This window comes from Terrapene carolina, unplaced genomic scaffold (genome assembly GCF_002925995.2).
Source record: "Terrapene carolina triunguis isolate 2854851 unplaced genomic scaffold, T_m_triunguis-2.0 Scaffold238, whole genome shotgun sequence".
NCBI classification, from domain to species: Eukaryota; Metazoa; Chordata; order Testudines; family Emydidae; genus Terrapene; species Terrapene triunguis.
In genome coordinates, this window is record NW_020664589.1 from 5,545,556 (window position 1) to 5,562,707 (window position 17,152).

General features: G+C 46.7%; 1 protein-coding gene across 5 annotated transcripts in view; it reads left to right on the forward strand.

Moving 5' to 3' along the window:
• The window catches only part of LOC112101967 (collagen alpha-1(XXVII) chain), a 224,618-nt gene that overhangs the window by 140,927 nt on the left and 66,539 nt on the right, over positions 1-17,152 (forward strand). For all 5 annotated transcript variants that reach the window (XM_026657347.2, XM_026657346.2, XM_026657349.2 and 2 more), the window contains exons 27-29: positions 620-673; positions 4,157-4,210; positions 15,787-15,840. In XM_026657347.2, the coding sequence (XP_026513132.1) occupies positions 620-673; positions 4,157-4,210; positions 15,787-15,840 (162 nt within the window). The remainder of the gene's footprint in view (positions 1-619; positions 674-4,156; positions 4,211-15,786; positions 15,841-17,152) is intronic.

The window sequence follows — 17,152 nt, forward strand, 5'->3', positions numbered from 1 at the left end:
CTGCCTGTGTGGAGATGGGATGGGCATTTGACTGACTGATATCAAGCTATAAACACTCCCACCCATCCACCTTAGCAGGATTATCCACATTGGCCACTCTGTTTACGCCTCAGTCCATTCCCTCTTTGAAAGCGTGAGAGAACAGTGATGTTTTTCAGCATGTCCTGCAGGTCAGCAAACCTGGAGTCTGTTTCATGAGGCAAAGCTAACTCTTAACTACTAGTACGCTGCAATATCTGAAGTGCTGCTTGTTTGCAGCATCCTGCCTGATGGAAAGGCGTAGTTTAGTTGTCTGAGGGCCAGGAACTCCTGGATTCTTGTCTTGCCTCTGACACTAGCTCCCTTTGTGCCCTGAGCCAAGACTTCAAGAGCCAGAAGTTCAGACCTGTTCAGTCCCCAATAGTTTGAGCTCTTTTGAAAATCTGGGTCCAACTGTGGGTGCTGAGCCCTTGAAAACCTGGCCCTCAGCTCTTTTACCCTAGCAGAACTTGCTTGAGCTGGCAAGTGACTGATGCTGCCCTAGCTTCTATCACCCCCTGCTCTTCCCACGGAAAAAGGAAGTAGGTGAAGATTTCCAGGGAATGCATGCCATATGTCGTCATCGCCCTTTGTCTTTTAGGGGCATCCCGGAACACCCGGAGGAACTGGTTTCTCAGGAGCTCCTGGACCACCAGTAAGTAAAGCCTAATCATCTTGTAACTACTGGGAAAGAGAGCCAGCGGCTTATATACCTGGTGCCGTGGGTCAGACCCAAGGCAGTCCTCTTCCAGTTGGCACTGGGTTTGAATGGCAATTTGTGAATGAGAGACCCTGATGAAGAGATGGTACATGGGAGATCAAGAGGGAGTGGCATGGAAAGCGATGCTAAAATGGGCCAATGCTTATGAGACGGTGAGGAGATGAGACAAAGGAGAGCTCTGAGCCGGTACAAGAGTCCCACACCCCCACAGAGCAGCTTTTAGGACCAGGGCCCTTGTAAGAGTAAATACCGTCTGAGGGGCTGGTGCTGAGCACTTCCAGCCCCGGGCTGAGAGCACACACTGCATTGCAGGAGCCACTCCCCCTTGCTCTGTTGGACCCTGATTCAGCAAACATGCGGAAGGAGGTTTTCTGAAGCTCCCAGAAGCATCCCACTGTCTCGCTGAGAGAGATTGTGCCAAACGGCTTATTTGGACTCTTGCTGGCAAGCATCTGCCTTCAGCTCTTAATGGGGAACGTGGTCAGGAGAAATGCAAGGCTTGGCGAAGTGTCCGATATTTGCTTGTTTTCTTACCATGGTGAACTCATCTGGCATTCGTTTAGCACTGGGCTAAGCAACCTATGGCACGCGTGCCGAAGGCGGCACGCAAGCTGATTTTCAATGGCACTCACACTGCCCGCGTCCTGGCAACCGGTCCGGGGGGCTCTGCATTTTAATTGAATTTTAAATTCAATTTAAAATTCTTAAATATTTTAAAAACCTTATTTACTTTGCATACAACAATAGTTTAGTTCTATATTATAGACTTCTAGAAAGAGACCTTCTAAAAATGTTAAAATGTATTACTGGCACGCGAAACTTTAAATTAGAGTGAATAAATGAAGACTCGGCACACCACTTCCGAAAGGTTGCTGACCCCTGGTTTAGCATGTCTCCAAGGCTCACGGGTATCGGAAAACCAGCTCGCCCAATAAGGCAGCAGAGCAGTGTGTGTTTAGCAGCTGTGATCGTTGCATTAAGCTGGCTGTCAGTGATAACGTTGCAAGTGTTCACATAGTGACCATCAAAGTTTGCTGCAGAGTCTCCATCACCGCAGTACCACTACGTAGCGGCTCTGGCTCATAAGTCCCCTGAGGTTTGGAGGAGGATTTAAGCATCCTTGGAAGGCAGAGGCTCTGGATCCCCGTGGGTCCTAACTTTTGCCGCTCGTTGCTGTCTAATGCAGTGGGCCGAAACCCTGCATCCAACCCCTGAGCATTTAGATGGGACCTGTGCTCATTAGTTAAAGGCATTATTCAAGGGTTCCCTCTGTGCTCACTTGGCTGTGGGTTCCAGGCAAGACAGGGAGCTCTCCTGCTGCTGCTTTGGAGACCTGTGCTGGAATAGGCACTTGTGCAATACACACAGCAGCTAGCCCCTGTTGGGCCCTTTATCTGGAAGAGTGACTCCAGTAAGCCAACAGCTGAGAGAGGAGCACGGGATTGGCACGAGGATGGATTTTATTCTGGGGTGAGTGTCGTGCGGTTGGACAGTGCCCGTGCTGGGCCAAAGGCCGAACTGCCACTGCAGGAAGGTAGGCTGTAGCTGGTTGGAAGGAGCAGGGAGGCAGTTGTTAGGGGGAGGAGGGGAGTACAGGAACAGATTTCCCACTATGTATGTGAATTTTCACTATCCGGTTAATTGTTTTGTGCTGGGAGTCAGATTTCTGTGGTGAAATGCCCAGTCGGTGCCAAGGGTTTATCTTCTGGAGGCTTACGACAGCCCTGCCCCCTCAGAGAGAGTTCACAGATCCTGCTGGTCGCTCTCCCTGCCAGCTGCAGACAGCTGGTGCCTGGTCTCAGGCCATTTAAGACGCTCTGCGGTAGCATGACATGGGAGTAGTCTAACATGGCTACCACTCTGAAACCTGTCTATAGCTGTGTGTCCCTAGGACTGAAATTAAAGAGCTGCCCCCGGGTTTTCAGAAGGGTCGACCTGCTGCATTGAGGGTAGGGCCTGGGAAATCGCACAGGGTAAACCGGAGGGGCAGTGCAGCCAACTCAACAGCCCCCCTGCAGTTAGAGGATACGATGGCTCAAGGAAGCCCTCAGCAGCGTGCTGCTCACTGGTCCTCTGAGCAGCAGCTGCACTTGCCATGACAGCAGCGTCTGCATTGTGGGTGGGACACTGGCTATCGCTTTTGCCAGCAGACCATGCACCTTTAAGCAACAATGCCCAGGCCAGTGCATTAGCCAGGTGTACTTCCTTGTGTTCTCCTGAGCACTGGCAGGCAGTCCTGCCTGGCTGCCTCTGTGGGAGGGATTGAAGGAGAAAGAAGTCCCTACGTGTTCTGTCCCTTCTTCATCCGTCACAAGAGGGCAGGATCTACAATAGCCTCATAGCAAAGAGCTGCCAATTGCGGAGGGGTCCGATTGTGCTGCCCTTAGTGACGCAGGGTAGCACTTGACATCACAAGTAGCACCATGGAAGCCAATGGGGCAATTTGCAGAGTAAGGTGCTACTCCGCATAAGGGCAGCACAGTCTTGCCCAATGGAAGCAGCATGCGTCTCCGGAGTCCTTGGAGTGAGATTCGCTGCATTGGTGCATCCTGAGGGTGGTAGCTCTATAACCTCCTCCAATAACTTGTTTTCCTCCTGGAAAATAACCAGCAGATTCATCCAGATGAAATGTTTTCTCCAAACAGGCGATTTTGTTTCTTAAATTGAAGTCCTATTTAGGTAAGCCAGTTTCCCCGCAAAGCCAGGAAATAAAATCAAATTATCTCCTCATATTAAATCCATACTTATTAACGCCACTGCTGCAGCTCATTTCACCTCCAAGCAATCCTTTATTTACTTTGTAAGCAAAACCCATGGCATTTATTTATTTATTTCATTGTTTGTTCTCAGCAGCAAAAATTTCTAAAGGCCAAAGCAGCTCCCTGAGCCTCAGCAGAATTGGTGATGGGCTAACCCTACAAGGGGTCCGTAACAGAGGTATAACTAACAGATAGGAAACCATCCTCAATTGCAACCCATCCAGGCTTGTAAATTCCCCACCATCCCCCACTTCTGGTTCTTCTCATGCTTTAATACACAGGCTCAGTAATAAGTTACAAAAGTTAGGTTAGTTCAATGTCCCCCATTTCCCTGAAAAGATTTAGCTCTTTGGAATTTTAAGTGGGGAGCTCGTTATCCAATAGAATGTTACTCCCTGAAAAGGATTTTTAATGGTTTTGTTTTTTCTACGTTGTTTGGGATGAGCAAGGACTTCTGGGGCAGGACTTTACAAATCCCACCAGAGTACATCATTTTCATTTGTGGCAATGATCAGAAAAGGGGCCCCATAAACTGTGCAGCTGACACCTCTGCTCTTTGTGTGTCACAGTCCTCTTCTCATCCAGCAGCTACTCTTTTTCTGTTTGGTTCCTGTGTGTTCTTATTTTGTCTTCAATTTGTTTCCTTTTCTTGTTGTAGGGCCCTGCTGGAGTCCGGGGACCCCCAGGTATAAGGGGAGCAAAAGGCCGTCGGGTAAGCAGTTACTAACTTAGTAACAATTCTTACAACTCTCTTCTCTGACCTTTTGATGTAGAAATTTAGGTGGCTAGTTCCTTGGAATAAAGACAACTAAGGGCTGGAGATGGGATCAGGATGGTGGGATGTTGCTCTTGATGGTGAACTACTGAGTGTCAAGGAGGAAAGCTGCTGTTACGTCAGTGAGATAGGTTTCTTAAAGAAGAGGTGAATGCAGGTAAAATATATAAAGGGCTCTGTTAGCCTAGAGGTCAGTGTCTTGGCATGGCATTTCTGAGGAAGCCAAGAACCTAAAATGTGCTCATCATGTTTTCCTGCTAGCTACAGTGCCACATAGGGATGATGGGCACAGCTGGTGAAGATGGTGGGTACAGTCCAGTGATACAGGATTTCAGCAAGGGATAAAAGCTGTAGCTAAAAGACCAGAGACACTGCCTTCATTTTCCTGGGGGGTTGGGGGAGGAAGAGCTGAGAGGGGCAGTGTGTAATGATTTAACTGAAGGATGATAAAGATTGTCTCAGTGTGTTGTCATGACTGCAGGCACTTAACTCCAGCTATGAAATTAGTTGCCACAAAATATTACCAAAGTACAGAGCACCAGCAAGGCTGAAAAATAGAGACTCGGGCAGAGTAACAATCAGGCAAATGCATCTCATGCTTTCCAGATTCCTTCCATTTTAGTCTACTTGGTTTAGTCTCACTCGTTAGCTAGGTTTTGCAGTAGTGGTGAGGAAGATGCATTTGGAGTCATGCTCTAATTGGAGTATAAGTTCTTTGGGGCTGGATCTATGACTTACCATGTTCTTGGACACAACCTAACACAATAGGGTCCCAATTCTGATTGGGGCCTTTACATGCTACCACAATACAAAGGGAGACGTGAATTCCTATTCTCGCTTTGGGTAGCCGTCTGGGAGTTGAGACTGGCTAGTGATATTAAATAGCATCACTTTGTTGTAGCAGAAATACATATTATGTAGCATAAATATTTCTGCAAGCTCCATATGTCAGTTAGGAAATTAGAACTTGCTCTTCCTGCTCATGTTGAATGAAAGCCAATTCGGGCTTAGATTGATTTTCCTTGTCCAGTTGATGTGTCCAAAGCATTAGCGGTGAGTGATTGGATGTGTTTTTTGTTGAGGACCCCAAGACCATAATACATCACATCATTGTAAGGTCTTCCTTCCAAGGATCTTAAAAGGTTTGTTTTCATATATTTCAGTCTAAGTCTGGAGTAACCCTAAATTCTACTTCCTCCCCACACCCCCTTGCCACAGCCCACACTCCTATGCCATTCTCTATAGCAACGCCTGCTTGGAGAATGTAGGACAGCAAGCACTCGTGTGCATTTCCCTATGCCATAGCTAATCTGTTCCCCAGGCAGCTGGGATGGGGTAGAATGAAATGGGATCACCTGATTAGAAAGTTTTATAACCACAGGGCTATGTCACCTTGAATTATTTTAAGTTTTAAAAGCACTGCTAGGAGGACATCAAATAATGCCCCGCCCGGAAGATATGTCATGATGTTTAATTTTTTGTCTTTGGCTGGGAAAACTAGCTTCCTTTTCCCCTACCCTTGCATTAAGGGAAGGCCGTGTGTTGTAATTCCTGCACTCCTTCTCTCTGAAGAGTTCTCTTGGGAGCTGAGGAGTCTGTGTTACATGGTGTGAATTAACGGAATTGGTCAGTGAATCCGTGAGCATGACTAATGAGGAACTGAAGATATGGATTCCAAGGAAGATTGTGAATGAATCTGGGAATTACCTCGACGAAAGACTACAGAGTAGATCTGAATGAACAATGACATGTGAATGAGCCCCACCCTGCCGCCCGCACAGGCTCCACAGATATTCCTTGGAGAACATCAAAGAGTCTCGTTGGGGTGTAAAGCTTCAGTGCCCTGATCCATATAAGGGCAGAAAAGGGATCCAAGTGCCTGCCTCTCTTTCTCAGCTTCCAATTCTGGAACGCCAACCCCATTCCATGGAGCCAAGTCAGTTCTTTCAGCAGCCAGCTGTGTGCAACTGTGCTATTTGGCTCCTTGTTTGCATAAGGCTCAGACTCACACAGGATCTCGTTATGGTTCTTACATTCTAGCTGGACCAGATGAATCAGGCCACTGGGAGAGAAAACCACCAGTTTTTACCTTCTCTGCTGCCCTGACGCTGTCAGAGCTGATTAAGGGGATATTTATCGTTTTACAGAGTGAAACACCATTTTTTAAGCAAGTGGAACTAGAGTGACTAATGGTTTATTTACTGTTTAAAATGTCCAGTGGGAGGTTTTTCCTGCTGTGGAGGAAGAGATGGATTCTAGAATGGATTCAGCTTTTAAAAGGGCTGGACTTGCTCTGGGGATAAGCTATGGAGTGGATGAGGCCTTGTCTTCAGGCCCAAGCGACTGCGTTAATATATTAAATGATTGTCTTGGAAGAAAGACCAAGGGCAGGAAACCATTGCTGTATTAGAGTGGGAACAACCCCTTTCTAGAGGTGAAACTAACCCCAGTGGTGCTAGAAGTCACCTTGCTGGAGCTAGACAAGGAGGAAGCAAGAGAGTATCAGTGTCTCCAGTGCGATACAACAAGATGCCAGTTAACTTCTGCAAATGCACTACCACTAGCGCTCTCCCTTCACAGAATGACGTACCATATGTTATAGAAATTTCCTTTGGCATCACTGGGCCGCATTTCCTCTCCAGATGTCAAACCCAGCACCCCCCAGACCAGTTGTTTTCTCCTTTATGTTCCTGCATTTGGGAATTCCACTCGTGCCTGAGAAAACCCAGACTTCAGACCACATCAAAGTACCAAGGACTAACAATGACAACACAGCCCTGCCGAAAGTCACTCTAAACCAGGGAGTGCTGGTGGAGGGAGATGGGGAGCCAGTATCAAGTGAAGAAGCTGTGTTAATGTCTTGATCTCTAGTCCAGCCCCTTGTAGCAGTACTTCTGTATCAGCTAGATGTCAGATTATTAGGGTGCTGCATTTGAAGTCAGTGTCTGCTGGTGCTCTGCAGCTAACTTAACTACTCTCACCCTTCACTGATCTTTCCTTTCAAACCAGTTTTTTAGTAGCATACAGGTTGTTATATTTCTTTTATGGACAATACCTAAATAATCTGATAGAGATTAAATCAATGGGAGTTGTCATTCTATAGGACTTTACCACAAGGGCTGATTGTTCCCCCAGCTCTCTTGTCTTTGAAATGTTCTGCTTTGCACATGCCTGTCTCTGTCTCTCGATTGCTTAATATTCCTTATTTGCTTAGTTTCCTTGCCATTCATGCTCTTGGTTTCTTTTAGTTTTTGAGGACTGGGAAATGATGCCCCGGAATGCAATTTCAAACGCTGCCCTTCGCAGCATGCTCCATATTACAATTCACAGCAGAGATGTAATTCAATTCAGAATGGAAACATTAATGCAACTCTCTGCCAGATGTTTGTGGATTGCGCTGATCCATGTTTGGATACCTCGTTAAAGTAATTGCACTTTTGAAGACAACATCAGTAGCAAATATGGTTTGGATTGTAAAGAACAATGGAGACTTTTGGGATCTGTATTTAAGTTGTTATAGCTATTGTGCTGTTGACATAAAAATACTGATTGTCAAAAAGAGAATCTTTAAAAATCATAACTTTCCGCTTCTTAGTATGAGAGAGGACTATTGTTCCCTCCAGTTTACTTTTAGCCATCAAATTGATGTTGTACAAGCATCCACAAATGCAGTTTTTCTCTCTTCTCTTCCTTATGGCCCCAATTCAGAAAACACACAAACACATGCTGACCTTCAAAATGTGCTTAAGACCATCCCTATAAAGTATAGCACTTACACACATGCATAAAGTTAAGTCAATGGGGATTAAGCACATGCTTACAGTTAAGTGTTTAGAGGAATTAGGATTTACATTTTGGGAAGACTGGGATAGCTGGCTTCTCCCCCCTTCACCCCCCACTCCAGATCAGAAAACAAGGCAAGACTGGTTTTCCACTGAAATATTCAGAAGGGTTCCATAGCTGGATTTCTTTGATTGGAAGGCAGGCAGGTACTAAGTGGTGAATGGCAAGATGGCTAGTGGATAACCTAGCTGAAGATCTGATGGTTGAGATTGGGATTGTTTCCAGTTGGCTAATGGGATTCGTTGCTTATCTAAACTAACTCTCTAGGCCAACATTTCCAAAGTCGGGCAGCTAAATACAAGTACTTGATATGCCAAGGTGCTGAGCACCCACGACCCTGGCCAAAGTCAGTGGGGAGCTGCAGATGCTCAGAACCTCTGAACAACAGGCAACTTTCACTTCGGTGCCTCACTTTGAAAACCTTAGCGCTGAGCTAAATCTGTCCCCTTTTAATAGCTTCCTCTTTCTCCAGATCCATGTTGCTCAAAACTTCATCTTCTGAGGCCTTAAGTCTGTGACCTGCAAGGACTACCGCTTACAGAATGACACTGGTCAAGCTTAAAAAGTGAAGTCAGCCATGCTGGAAATGTCAAAGCAAACATTAAATGAAGAGGGGCCGGCAATGGTTATTTACTTTTCATTGCTCTTCTTGCCATCCTTGCCGCATCCCAGGAACCCCACGGGCAATGCCCATGCTAACAAATCATCAGAGCAGACACCATGCAATAAATTCAAGAGCAAGCTCCTGCCAATCAGCTCCTCACAGCAGGAGTGTGCCTGGCTTCATCGCCCTATCCATGAACTCAGCTCAGACCTTGATTGAGAATCTGCACAGGAAGCTTAATATCAACTGAACCTGTGATTTTACAGCATGGTCTGTAAACCTCCAGCTGAAATCCATCTGACAAGCTCCTCATCCTGGCCTGTTCTCCCAGCCAAGTGCCAGTCATCAATCCAGGAATGTTACTCCTTTAACTCAGAGCCACAGTGTGCTGCCTAGAAGTAACTCGTAAGAGCTGCAGTCTTTAAAAGTCCAGAGGTAGAACTTACAGGGTGTATCTGTATCTCCCAGCTATGCGAGCCAGTCCCCTGCATTAAACAATACAGAGCTAAAACCAGCAAAGATCTAGATATGCTGCATGCATCAGAACTCCTTGCAGTGTCTTGCTGATACTTGGATAACTAGACCAGTCTCTGTCTAACCAGGTGAATCCTGCAGCTTGTAGCCTTAGTGACCGCAGGAATTTATCAAACCCTGGTAATTTGCAACATGGGGGTATTTAAACTTGGGTCCTAAAATCATTCCGTTGCTCCTGGGCTTGCAGGGGTGAGTACCTGGCCAATAGAAGGCAGAGCAGCATCTTACTTTGCTCTCCTGTGACCTTTCAGCTGACTGAAAGACTAGCATTAAAAGATGCTGGAATATGGTATGTTCAACCTCCCTTGGGAAAAGGACAGTCACGCCATTTTAAGGCCTTTGAAGTGGCAGCAGCAAGGATTGAAAGAGGATGGGGAAATCTCCTAAATTTTTCCACAAAAATGAGAAGTCCCACCTCTTAGCTGCACTGGGCTATTCCTTGTTCATGTCTGAAAGTTTGTGTAATTCTCTTTGGAAATGTTCTGCTTCCATGTTCCATTGGAGAGCCCCTGCTTACATTGGGAGTCTCTAACACCAGTATTACACACTAGATTAATAGCTGAAGACTCGGAGTTTATAAATCATTTGACCATAGGGTGGGTGCGTCCATGTCCAGTTTGACTGACGGAGGTCACTGTCTCATCCAGTGGCACAGACTGTTCTCAAAGTCTGTTCTGTTCAGGTTCTTAGGCCACATCCATCACCTTGCTCCAGCTCTTTCTCATTTGGCTGAATTAGAAATACTTGGAACAGGGGAAAAGAGGCTTTGCATTTTGAGAAGGCGACTGCTGTTTCTGAGCTCTCCTTGCTGTCCTTCAGAAGCGTGATGGTGGAAGGTAGCTCTGCTCCCTTCTTCATCTCCCCAACACTTTTTTATTGACTGGTTTGTTTGGAAAGAAGGCCAAGGCCATCCTCTACTACTAGGAAAGTACAAGGGCTGGAGAGCAGATAAACTAAAATTCAAGATTTCTTAGATCTACTCAAACCCAACACACTGATGCACAATTCATCACTCCCGGAACTCTACCAGATAAAGCGTCCCTCAGGCAGCAATGTAGAAGATGTATGCATTGTGAAATATCTCCCTGTTCAAGACAAATTTAAGTACATGGAATAAGAGGCAGGAATCCCCCCGATGTTTGTGTGACTCTCTCTCCATGGGTATATCAAAGTTCGATGGCCTCTCCCTCTGTATGTAAGTTGTCTGCACCTTGCCTCCATTGAAAAAGAAAAATGTAGCACTCTTGTTGAAACACCTTGCTGGGCATTAAGTTCTATTCAGATGGAGTGTTGTCTGCTGGTGGCATTACTCTGTAGCTCTGTTGACTGATCTAAACTAGAGATACAAAGTTTAGATCCAAACTTCCTCAATATTCAGATGCTAGGGCTGTTTGCATCTGGGCTTTGAGTCCTTATTAGCAGTATCATAATTTTGTTTAGTCTCGGTCTGAAGCTCTCAAAGGTAGTATTGCCTGAGGCGATGTGCTTGCCAACAGTAGCAGTAGCAAACCAACACAAAGGACAGCAAGCAATGAAGCCTATGTTTACAAATGGGCTAATGATTATATGTGCGGAATGGGATTAGAGATAACATTTTCTAAAGGGCCTAAGTGATGTGATGTTTTTCAAAATGATTTCGGCGCTATGGGCTGAGCAGCTGTATTTTGCAGGCTTTACCTAAACATTTAGTCAGTCCAGGTCTGGGATCCATGACCCCAAAGCAAACGTCAGTTAAAATGGCTAAGTTTCACCTGCTTCTGCACGTAAATATGTGACCCTAAAATGTATTGTATTATTCCAGTTCATAGCAACACACCTTCCACCACTGGGCCTACGTAACCAAAAGGGCCGGAAGTATAATTTGTTGATTTAAATAGAGAGGAAGCTTGGCCTTGTGGCTAATGCACCGGAGCGGGACTCAGGGAGATCTGGTTTGAATTCCCGGCTCTACCACATACTTCCAGTCTGACCTGGGTCACATGCTTAAAGTTAAGTACGTTCTTAAGTGCTTTGTTGTATCAGGGTCTATAATTCTCTCTTCCTCCTATTTCCCGTCTGCAAAACGGAGGTAATTCTGCTTTTACCTTCCTATTTTCCTCTCTTGTCTATTTAAATTATAAGCTCTTCAGAGGTTGTACTTTTTGTACAGCATCTAGCGCAATGGGGTTTATCAGCTGAAGAGTCTAGGTGCTGATTGGTAATTTATACTAAATGAAAACTTAGCTGCTGTAGGAAACTTCACAACCCCCAGAAGGCAACTATGCAGCCTGCCTAGCGCATTGTAATGTAGGCCCTGATCATTGCTGCCTGCTGGCATTCCAGTTTCTTGTAGATCCTCCAGGGTTTCCCTCACTTGTCTGTAACTGGCATTGTCAGAAAAAGGGAGTTTCAAAGATTTAACTAATTGGCTAACTGTAGCCTTTCCTGTCAGGGTGAATTAGGGAAACCTCTTAGTCTGGGCAAGATGGAGCTTTCCTGGTCTGTTCCTTAATGCAGGGGCAGTTTAACCTTCTTAGGTCAGGTGCTGATGAAATGTTTAGTGATGGTTTAACCAGGTGCCTGCTGTGAGGAGATTGCCCTGCTGGACTCCTGGGGTGCTGGTGACAGAGCGCTGCTGGGAAGAAACTAAGATACTCCAAACAGTGCTGCAGCCATGCGAGTACTGGCAGGCTGCATTGCTGGGGTCCAGGCTTCACTGCCAGAGCAGCAGTGCTGTGAGAAGGCATGCTGGAGCTAGCAGGGGGCTCCATCCATTTCAGTGACCACTCCCACAAGTACAATGCCAGGTGACTGGAAAAGGATGCAGGGGGCGGGATGGATTACAACAAGAGATTTGAGAGACCTGTTTGTCTCTGAGGAGAGACTGGCCTTATAACTGTATGGAACAGCTGGATGAGCAAATGTGTCTGCCATTGACATTAACTCCTTGGGAGTGGCCTAAGTGCCCTGTCCAACTCCGTTCTGGTTCTAGTCTGTCTTTCTGCGCAGATTATAAGGGGAAAGGGACTCGTGGAGAGATAAGATCATGGTCCTAGGAAGACAAGGAGCTCGTTCTGACTTTGTGAGCATAGTGCTGAGCCTGTCACAGAAAGTCGATGGGGCCAAGAATTTAACGAGACTCAAAGAAGGATTGGACATTTATATGGATAACAGGAACGGCCAGAGTTGTCCTAACTATTGGACATCAGGATGAGACCTAATGTGAGGGGAGGGTCAGATTATCCCACATCTGCTACTGCACTGTCTCTTCTTGCACCTTGCTCTGAAGCAGCTGGGACTGGCCATTGTGGGAGAGAGGGGACTGGATTAGATGGACCTCGGGTCTGATCCATTCTGGCAATTCCTATGTCCCTATCAGGGTGGGGGCAATTCTAGGGCATTGATCATGGTGATAAATTGCAAATAACTCCCCAAGGGAGACACATGTCTCCATCTGCCCACCTGTCTCTTTCCGTGATCATCATGTCCCCTCAGAGCAGAGAAGATGCCTGCCCCTCTGTAGGTCTGAGTGTCTAGGATCTCCCTCCCCTCACACCCAAGCTGAGTAATGTTCCTTTCGTTCACTGTGGCAACTTCTTCTCTTTCCAACATCCATCCCCCTCCATCCAGCAGAGCAATGTGGCTCTCGGTCTGGGATCCAACCACCTCCACAGTTCCAAGGGGTTAATTTCCCTCCGGATGTTATTTTTTTCTTTGTTTGTGCTTGTTTCTCTAGGAAATTCGGACAGGACAGTGATGGATGGATGTGTGAAGTCAGGAGTTTGGGGAGGGGAATTCTCAGCTTAACAGGGGGATTATTGTTTCCAGGCAGCCCAGAGAAGGCAAAAAAATCAGTTCACAGAGCTGGACAGTTTGACTTAAAGCACAAGCTGCCTGATTGCTTGTCTCTTTGTCACGCGTTTCCCCAAGTGAAGTACAAATACTGCACTGTTCCATGATCCAGAACAGTTCAAAGAGCAGAGGCAGGCTAAGCAAAAGGGAGGAAAATGGGAATCCAGTGACAGAAGGTTTGCCATTACACCCAGGGAGGCTTTGGTGAACCTTTCTATGCATGGACTTGTATGCTGTCAGTCTAAGGGTGTGTCTACACTTTGAGCTGGAGGTGTCATTTCCAGGTTAGGGTGATGTCTGACCCCTAGCTTAGATCAAGATAGCGCACTGAAAGTAGCAGCGTGGGCAGTGGTTGTGCTGTTCCCATTTGATGCACAGTGACTGTCTGTTCTAGAGAGCAGATTGAGTATGCTTTAAGCTGTGTTTTATGGGCATGCACTGTGGTTATTTGGTTATTTGGTCTCTGGTCTGTTCAGCATCACTGGGTTTGCCAAACACAGTAGAAGTTTTTGCATTATTTTATGTTTGCTGTAATAATTTGGCTGTGTTTCCTATACATCTTCTGCTATTACACTGCCTCTCTTTGTGAGTCTCTCTCTCCTGCTGTCACCCTGTAGTTGCTTTGTTAACATATTGGCCCCTGTTATTACATTTGGCTCTGTTTGCATCTCGATTAAGCAAATTGGCTCCTATTTTCTCTATTTCCACTTTGGCCTGGTTTCTGAATCCCTTTCACCATAACATACACACCACAAAGCAGCGTTAGAATTATTTATACTGCAGTAATGCCTAGAGGCCCAGTCAAGATCAGGGCTCCATTGTGGACATGACATACGTTCGTGTAGTCTCTCAATCTGTCATTTTATTCCTACCTGCCACCCCTCTGCCTATTGTGTGTCAGTGTCACAGAACTTACTCTTGGACTAGGATAGGGATGGGGGTGGGGGAAGAGTTCCACTGAGATCAGCTTCCTTGCTACTCCAGGAATTTTCCACTCTTCACGAATGATGCTCTTCTGCTATACCCCTGAAGAATAAGCACATCTCTTTAGTCTTGAGCATGACTTCCAGGAGGATACCTGTCACGTGCATGCTTTTGTGTAGGTTCTCAGCTAACCATGTTCAGCCTCCTCATATGTTTGAACGTCTATAGATGCATGTAGCTGGATTCCTCCCCCTGCACCTGGCCTTGTTTCTCATACATATGCACACCTCGAAAGGTTACCGTGTACACTTGGACCTGACAGGTTTCATAAAAACACACTTAAGCACAAATGACTGCCCATCTGACCACACATGTACAACTGCTCATGCTACATGCCCCTTCCCATTTCATATATACATGACTACCTGGTCATGTTCATAGCCGCATTCAGTTCCCTAAGCAACAGGTAACTATAATAAAATGCCTAAAAGACCTATCGCCAATGAGAAGCTAACCCACGGCACTTTATTAAATACGTCCAATTCCAAGTTGCCTTTATGCATCTGTTTGGGCTCACATTGTGCATCTTATAGCTTTGATGACTTGACTTCAACAGCAACATGGCCATGGATGTGAATAACAGGGAGTGGTGTGCAAAGAGTTCAAAGTGTATCATGTAGGGGACGATGGGAGAGCTTGACCCTTCAGAAGGAAGAGCCATGATGTCAATAAATTCACATTTCAGGGTCTGTGCCAGCAAGATCACCATCATCATTAAGGTCTGAAAACAAAGCAGTTCCTTACCTCTGGCCTGTCTTTCTCCTCTGGCTCTCATTTTGGGCTTAAGGTTGGCTAGACAGAAATAAAAATAACATAAATGCATTGCCCAGTACATGACGAGAAAAGAAATAAATTGGCAGGAGGGAGCAGAACAAAACTAAAAAGTGGCTCCGTTGAGCCTGGGCAGCAGCTGAAACCCATCTAAGCAAGACCTGTGGCTAACGGAAGAACTCTTCTAATGGGCTTCAGGAATTCTGAAGCTAGGGTTGCCGTTGCTTTGCTTTCGGGTGAGCCTTCTACCTAGGGTGACCGGACAGCAAGTGTGAAAAATCCGGACAGGGGATGGGGGGTAATAGGAGCCTATATAAGAAAAAGACCCAAAAATCAGGACTGTCCCTATAAAATCGGGACATCTGGTCACCCTACTTCTACCCTGCATGCAGTAGGATCACTCCTGCAGCGAAGAACCCTATAACAGGAGATGAACTTTGACTCCAAGACGAATGTTAGAAACAGCCTAACAAGCCCAAGCTTTAACCCCTTGGGAACCACAGCCATGCTGTACGTACCCACCTTCCTAAGCATTCATCTGGTTGTCAAGTGCCAGCATCCCAAGGGTTAAGAGCAAGAGGAGAATTAAATATAGCTATGGACAGAGAAATCACCACCCCTACCCTCAGGCAGGGCTCCCCCCACCCATCTCCTCTTCTATGTTACTGAAGCTACTCAGGGTGAAAGGCAGGGAGGGTGGATCCAATGGATCAGACTGGTGAAGGGTTGGAGAAGTGTAGCTGTTTGGTTTTTTGGAGCAAGCCCAAGAGCTCAGCCCCCTGAGCATGCAAAATGTGCACTGGGGAGGTGGGAGAGGTCCGGCTGCACAGTGGAAGCTGGGATCACACCCAACCCCCAGTGGACAACTCAGTGTTAGCAGCACAAGGGGGACACCTGCTGTTCACATTTGCTATGTAACTCTCTTCTCTCTCTCTTGGTCCCGCAGGGTGCCAGAGGTCCTGATGGACCAATGGGGGAGCCAGGGTCAAGAGGTGTTAAGGTAAGTTGTAACAGGAGTGCCAGTTCTGACAGGTCTGCTCTTGGGCATGCTATGAGGCTCCACTCTAGGCCCTGGAAAAATCAGGATGTCTCCCACCACCATCGCCTCCTTGCTGCCTCTAGCCCTTGATGGTGCCTGGTGTATCCTCAACTCAGTGTTAAATAGCTCTAACTCCATCAGCACCAAGCACTGAGTCCAGCCGGTGCCAGTTAGCCCAGCCAGCATTCCTCTCTGCAGCCCCACACCGGTGGCAGAGCCCAGCTGCCAAGAGCCAACACTCGCTCACATCAAGGCTCCTTAAAAGGAACCAGCATGATTTTGTATGGCACCAGCCGTCCCCCAGCACACAACCACCTCGCTTCCCTGAGTCAGGTTCCTAGCACATGGCTCTGCTCAGTGGGAGACCAGTGGAAATGTCTATTCCCTGGTCTCCCAAACGCCTTTCCGTGTGGGGAGTAGGGCGGGGATCCGAGGGAAGAGTGCTGTCTAAACTCCGCCAGGAGTCATTCGTTTGGTGGAAATAGAGTTTCGAAGATATTAAAGGTTCCAGCTGTTCGGTTAAAGTGAAGGGCGGCTGTAAGGTAGCTCAGGGCTTGTTTACACACAAAGTTGTGCCCCTTTACACCAGTTGCATCCCCCACCCCCAGCATGGACACAGCTGTTGCAGTATATAGGTGCTTATACCAGTATAGCTTATTCCCATATGGGAAAGGGAATAAGCTATACTAGCATAAGACACATTTAAACCAGCATAACTGAACCTACGCTGTAGGGGTTATGCTAATTTAACTATATTGGATTAAAAAAAAATCACACCCTCTAACTGAAATAGTTACACCAGTACAAAACTTGTGTGTAGATCTGGCCTTACCGTCACCACTCCCTTAAGGACTCTGACTGCACATTTCTGCTGCCCGCGCGCGCGCGCACGCACACACACACACACACACACAGCGTAAGTCAAAGATATGTGGTGTTCACCACCTTTACAAAGTGTGTCTCCCTGCAGTGGGCTATGATCAGAGCAGAGATGTTCATGGAACAGAAATCCCCTCTGCCTCCCGGTGCGAAGGGGGTCTGGCAAATGGCCTCCTGGAACAGACCTGCCCTTCATTAAGTCTGGTTAAGAGAGTATCCAAGCCAGATCCTTTTAGGCAAGGCTGCTGAGAAAGAGAGGGATGGATGGTAGAGCAACTCCCAGTCTGGGTGTTTCCTTTTGGAATATGGACGGCAGCCTAGCAAGGAGGCTAATCGAGCAGAACAGGAGGCTAGTCCGACTGATGAGCATTGAAATAGTGGCTGACGTTTCAGT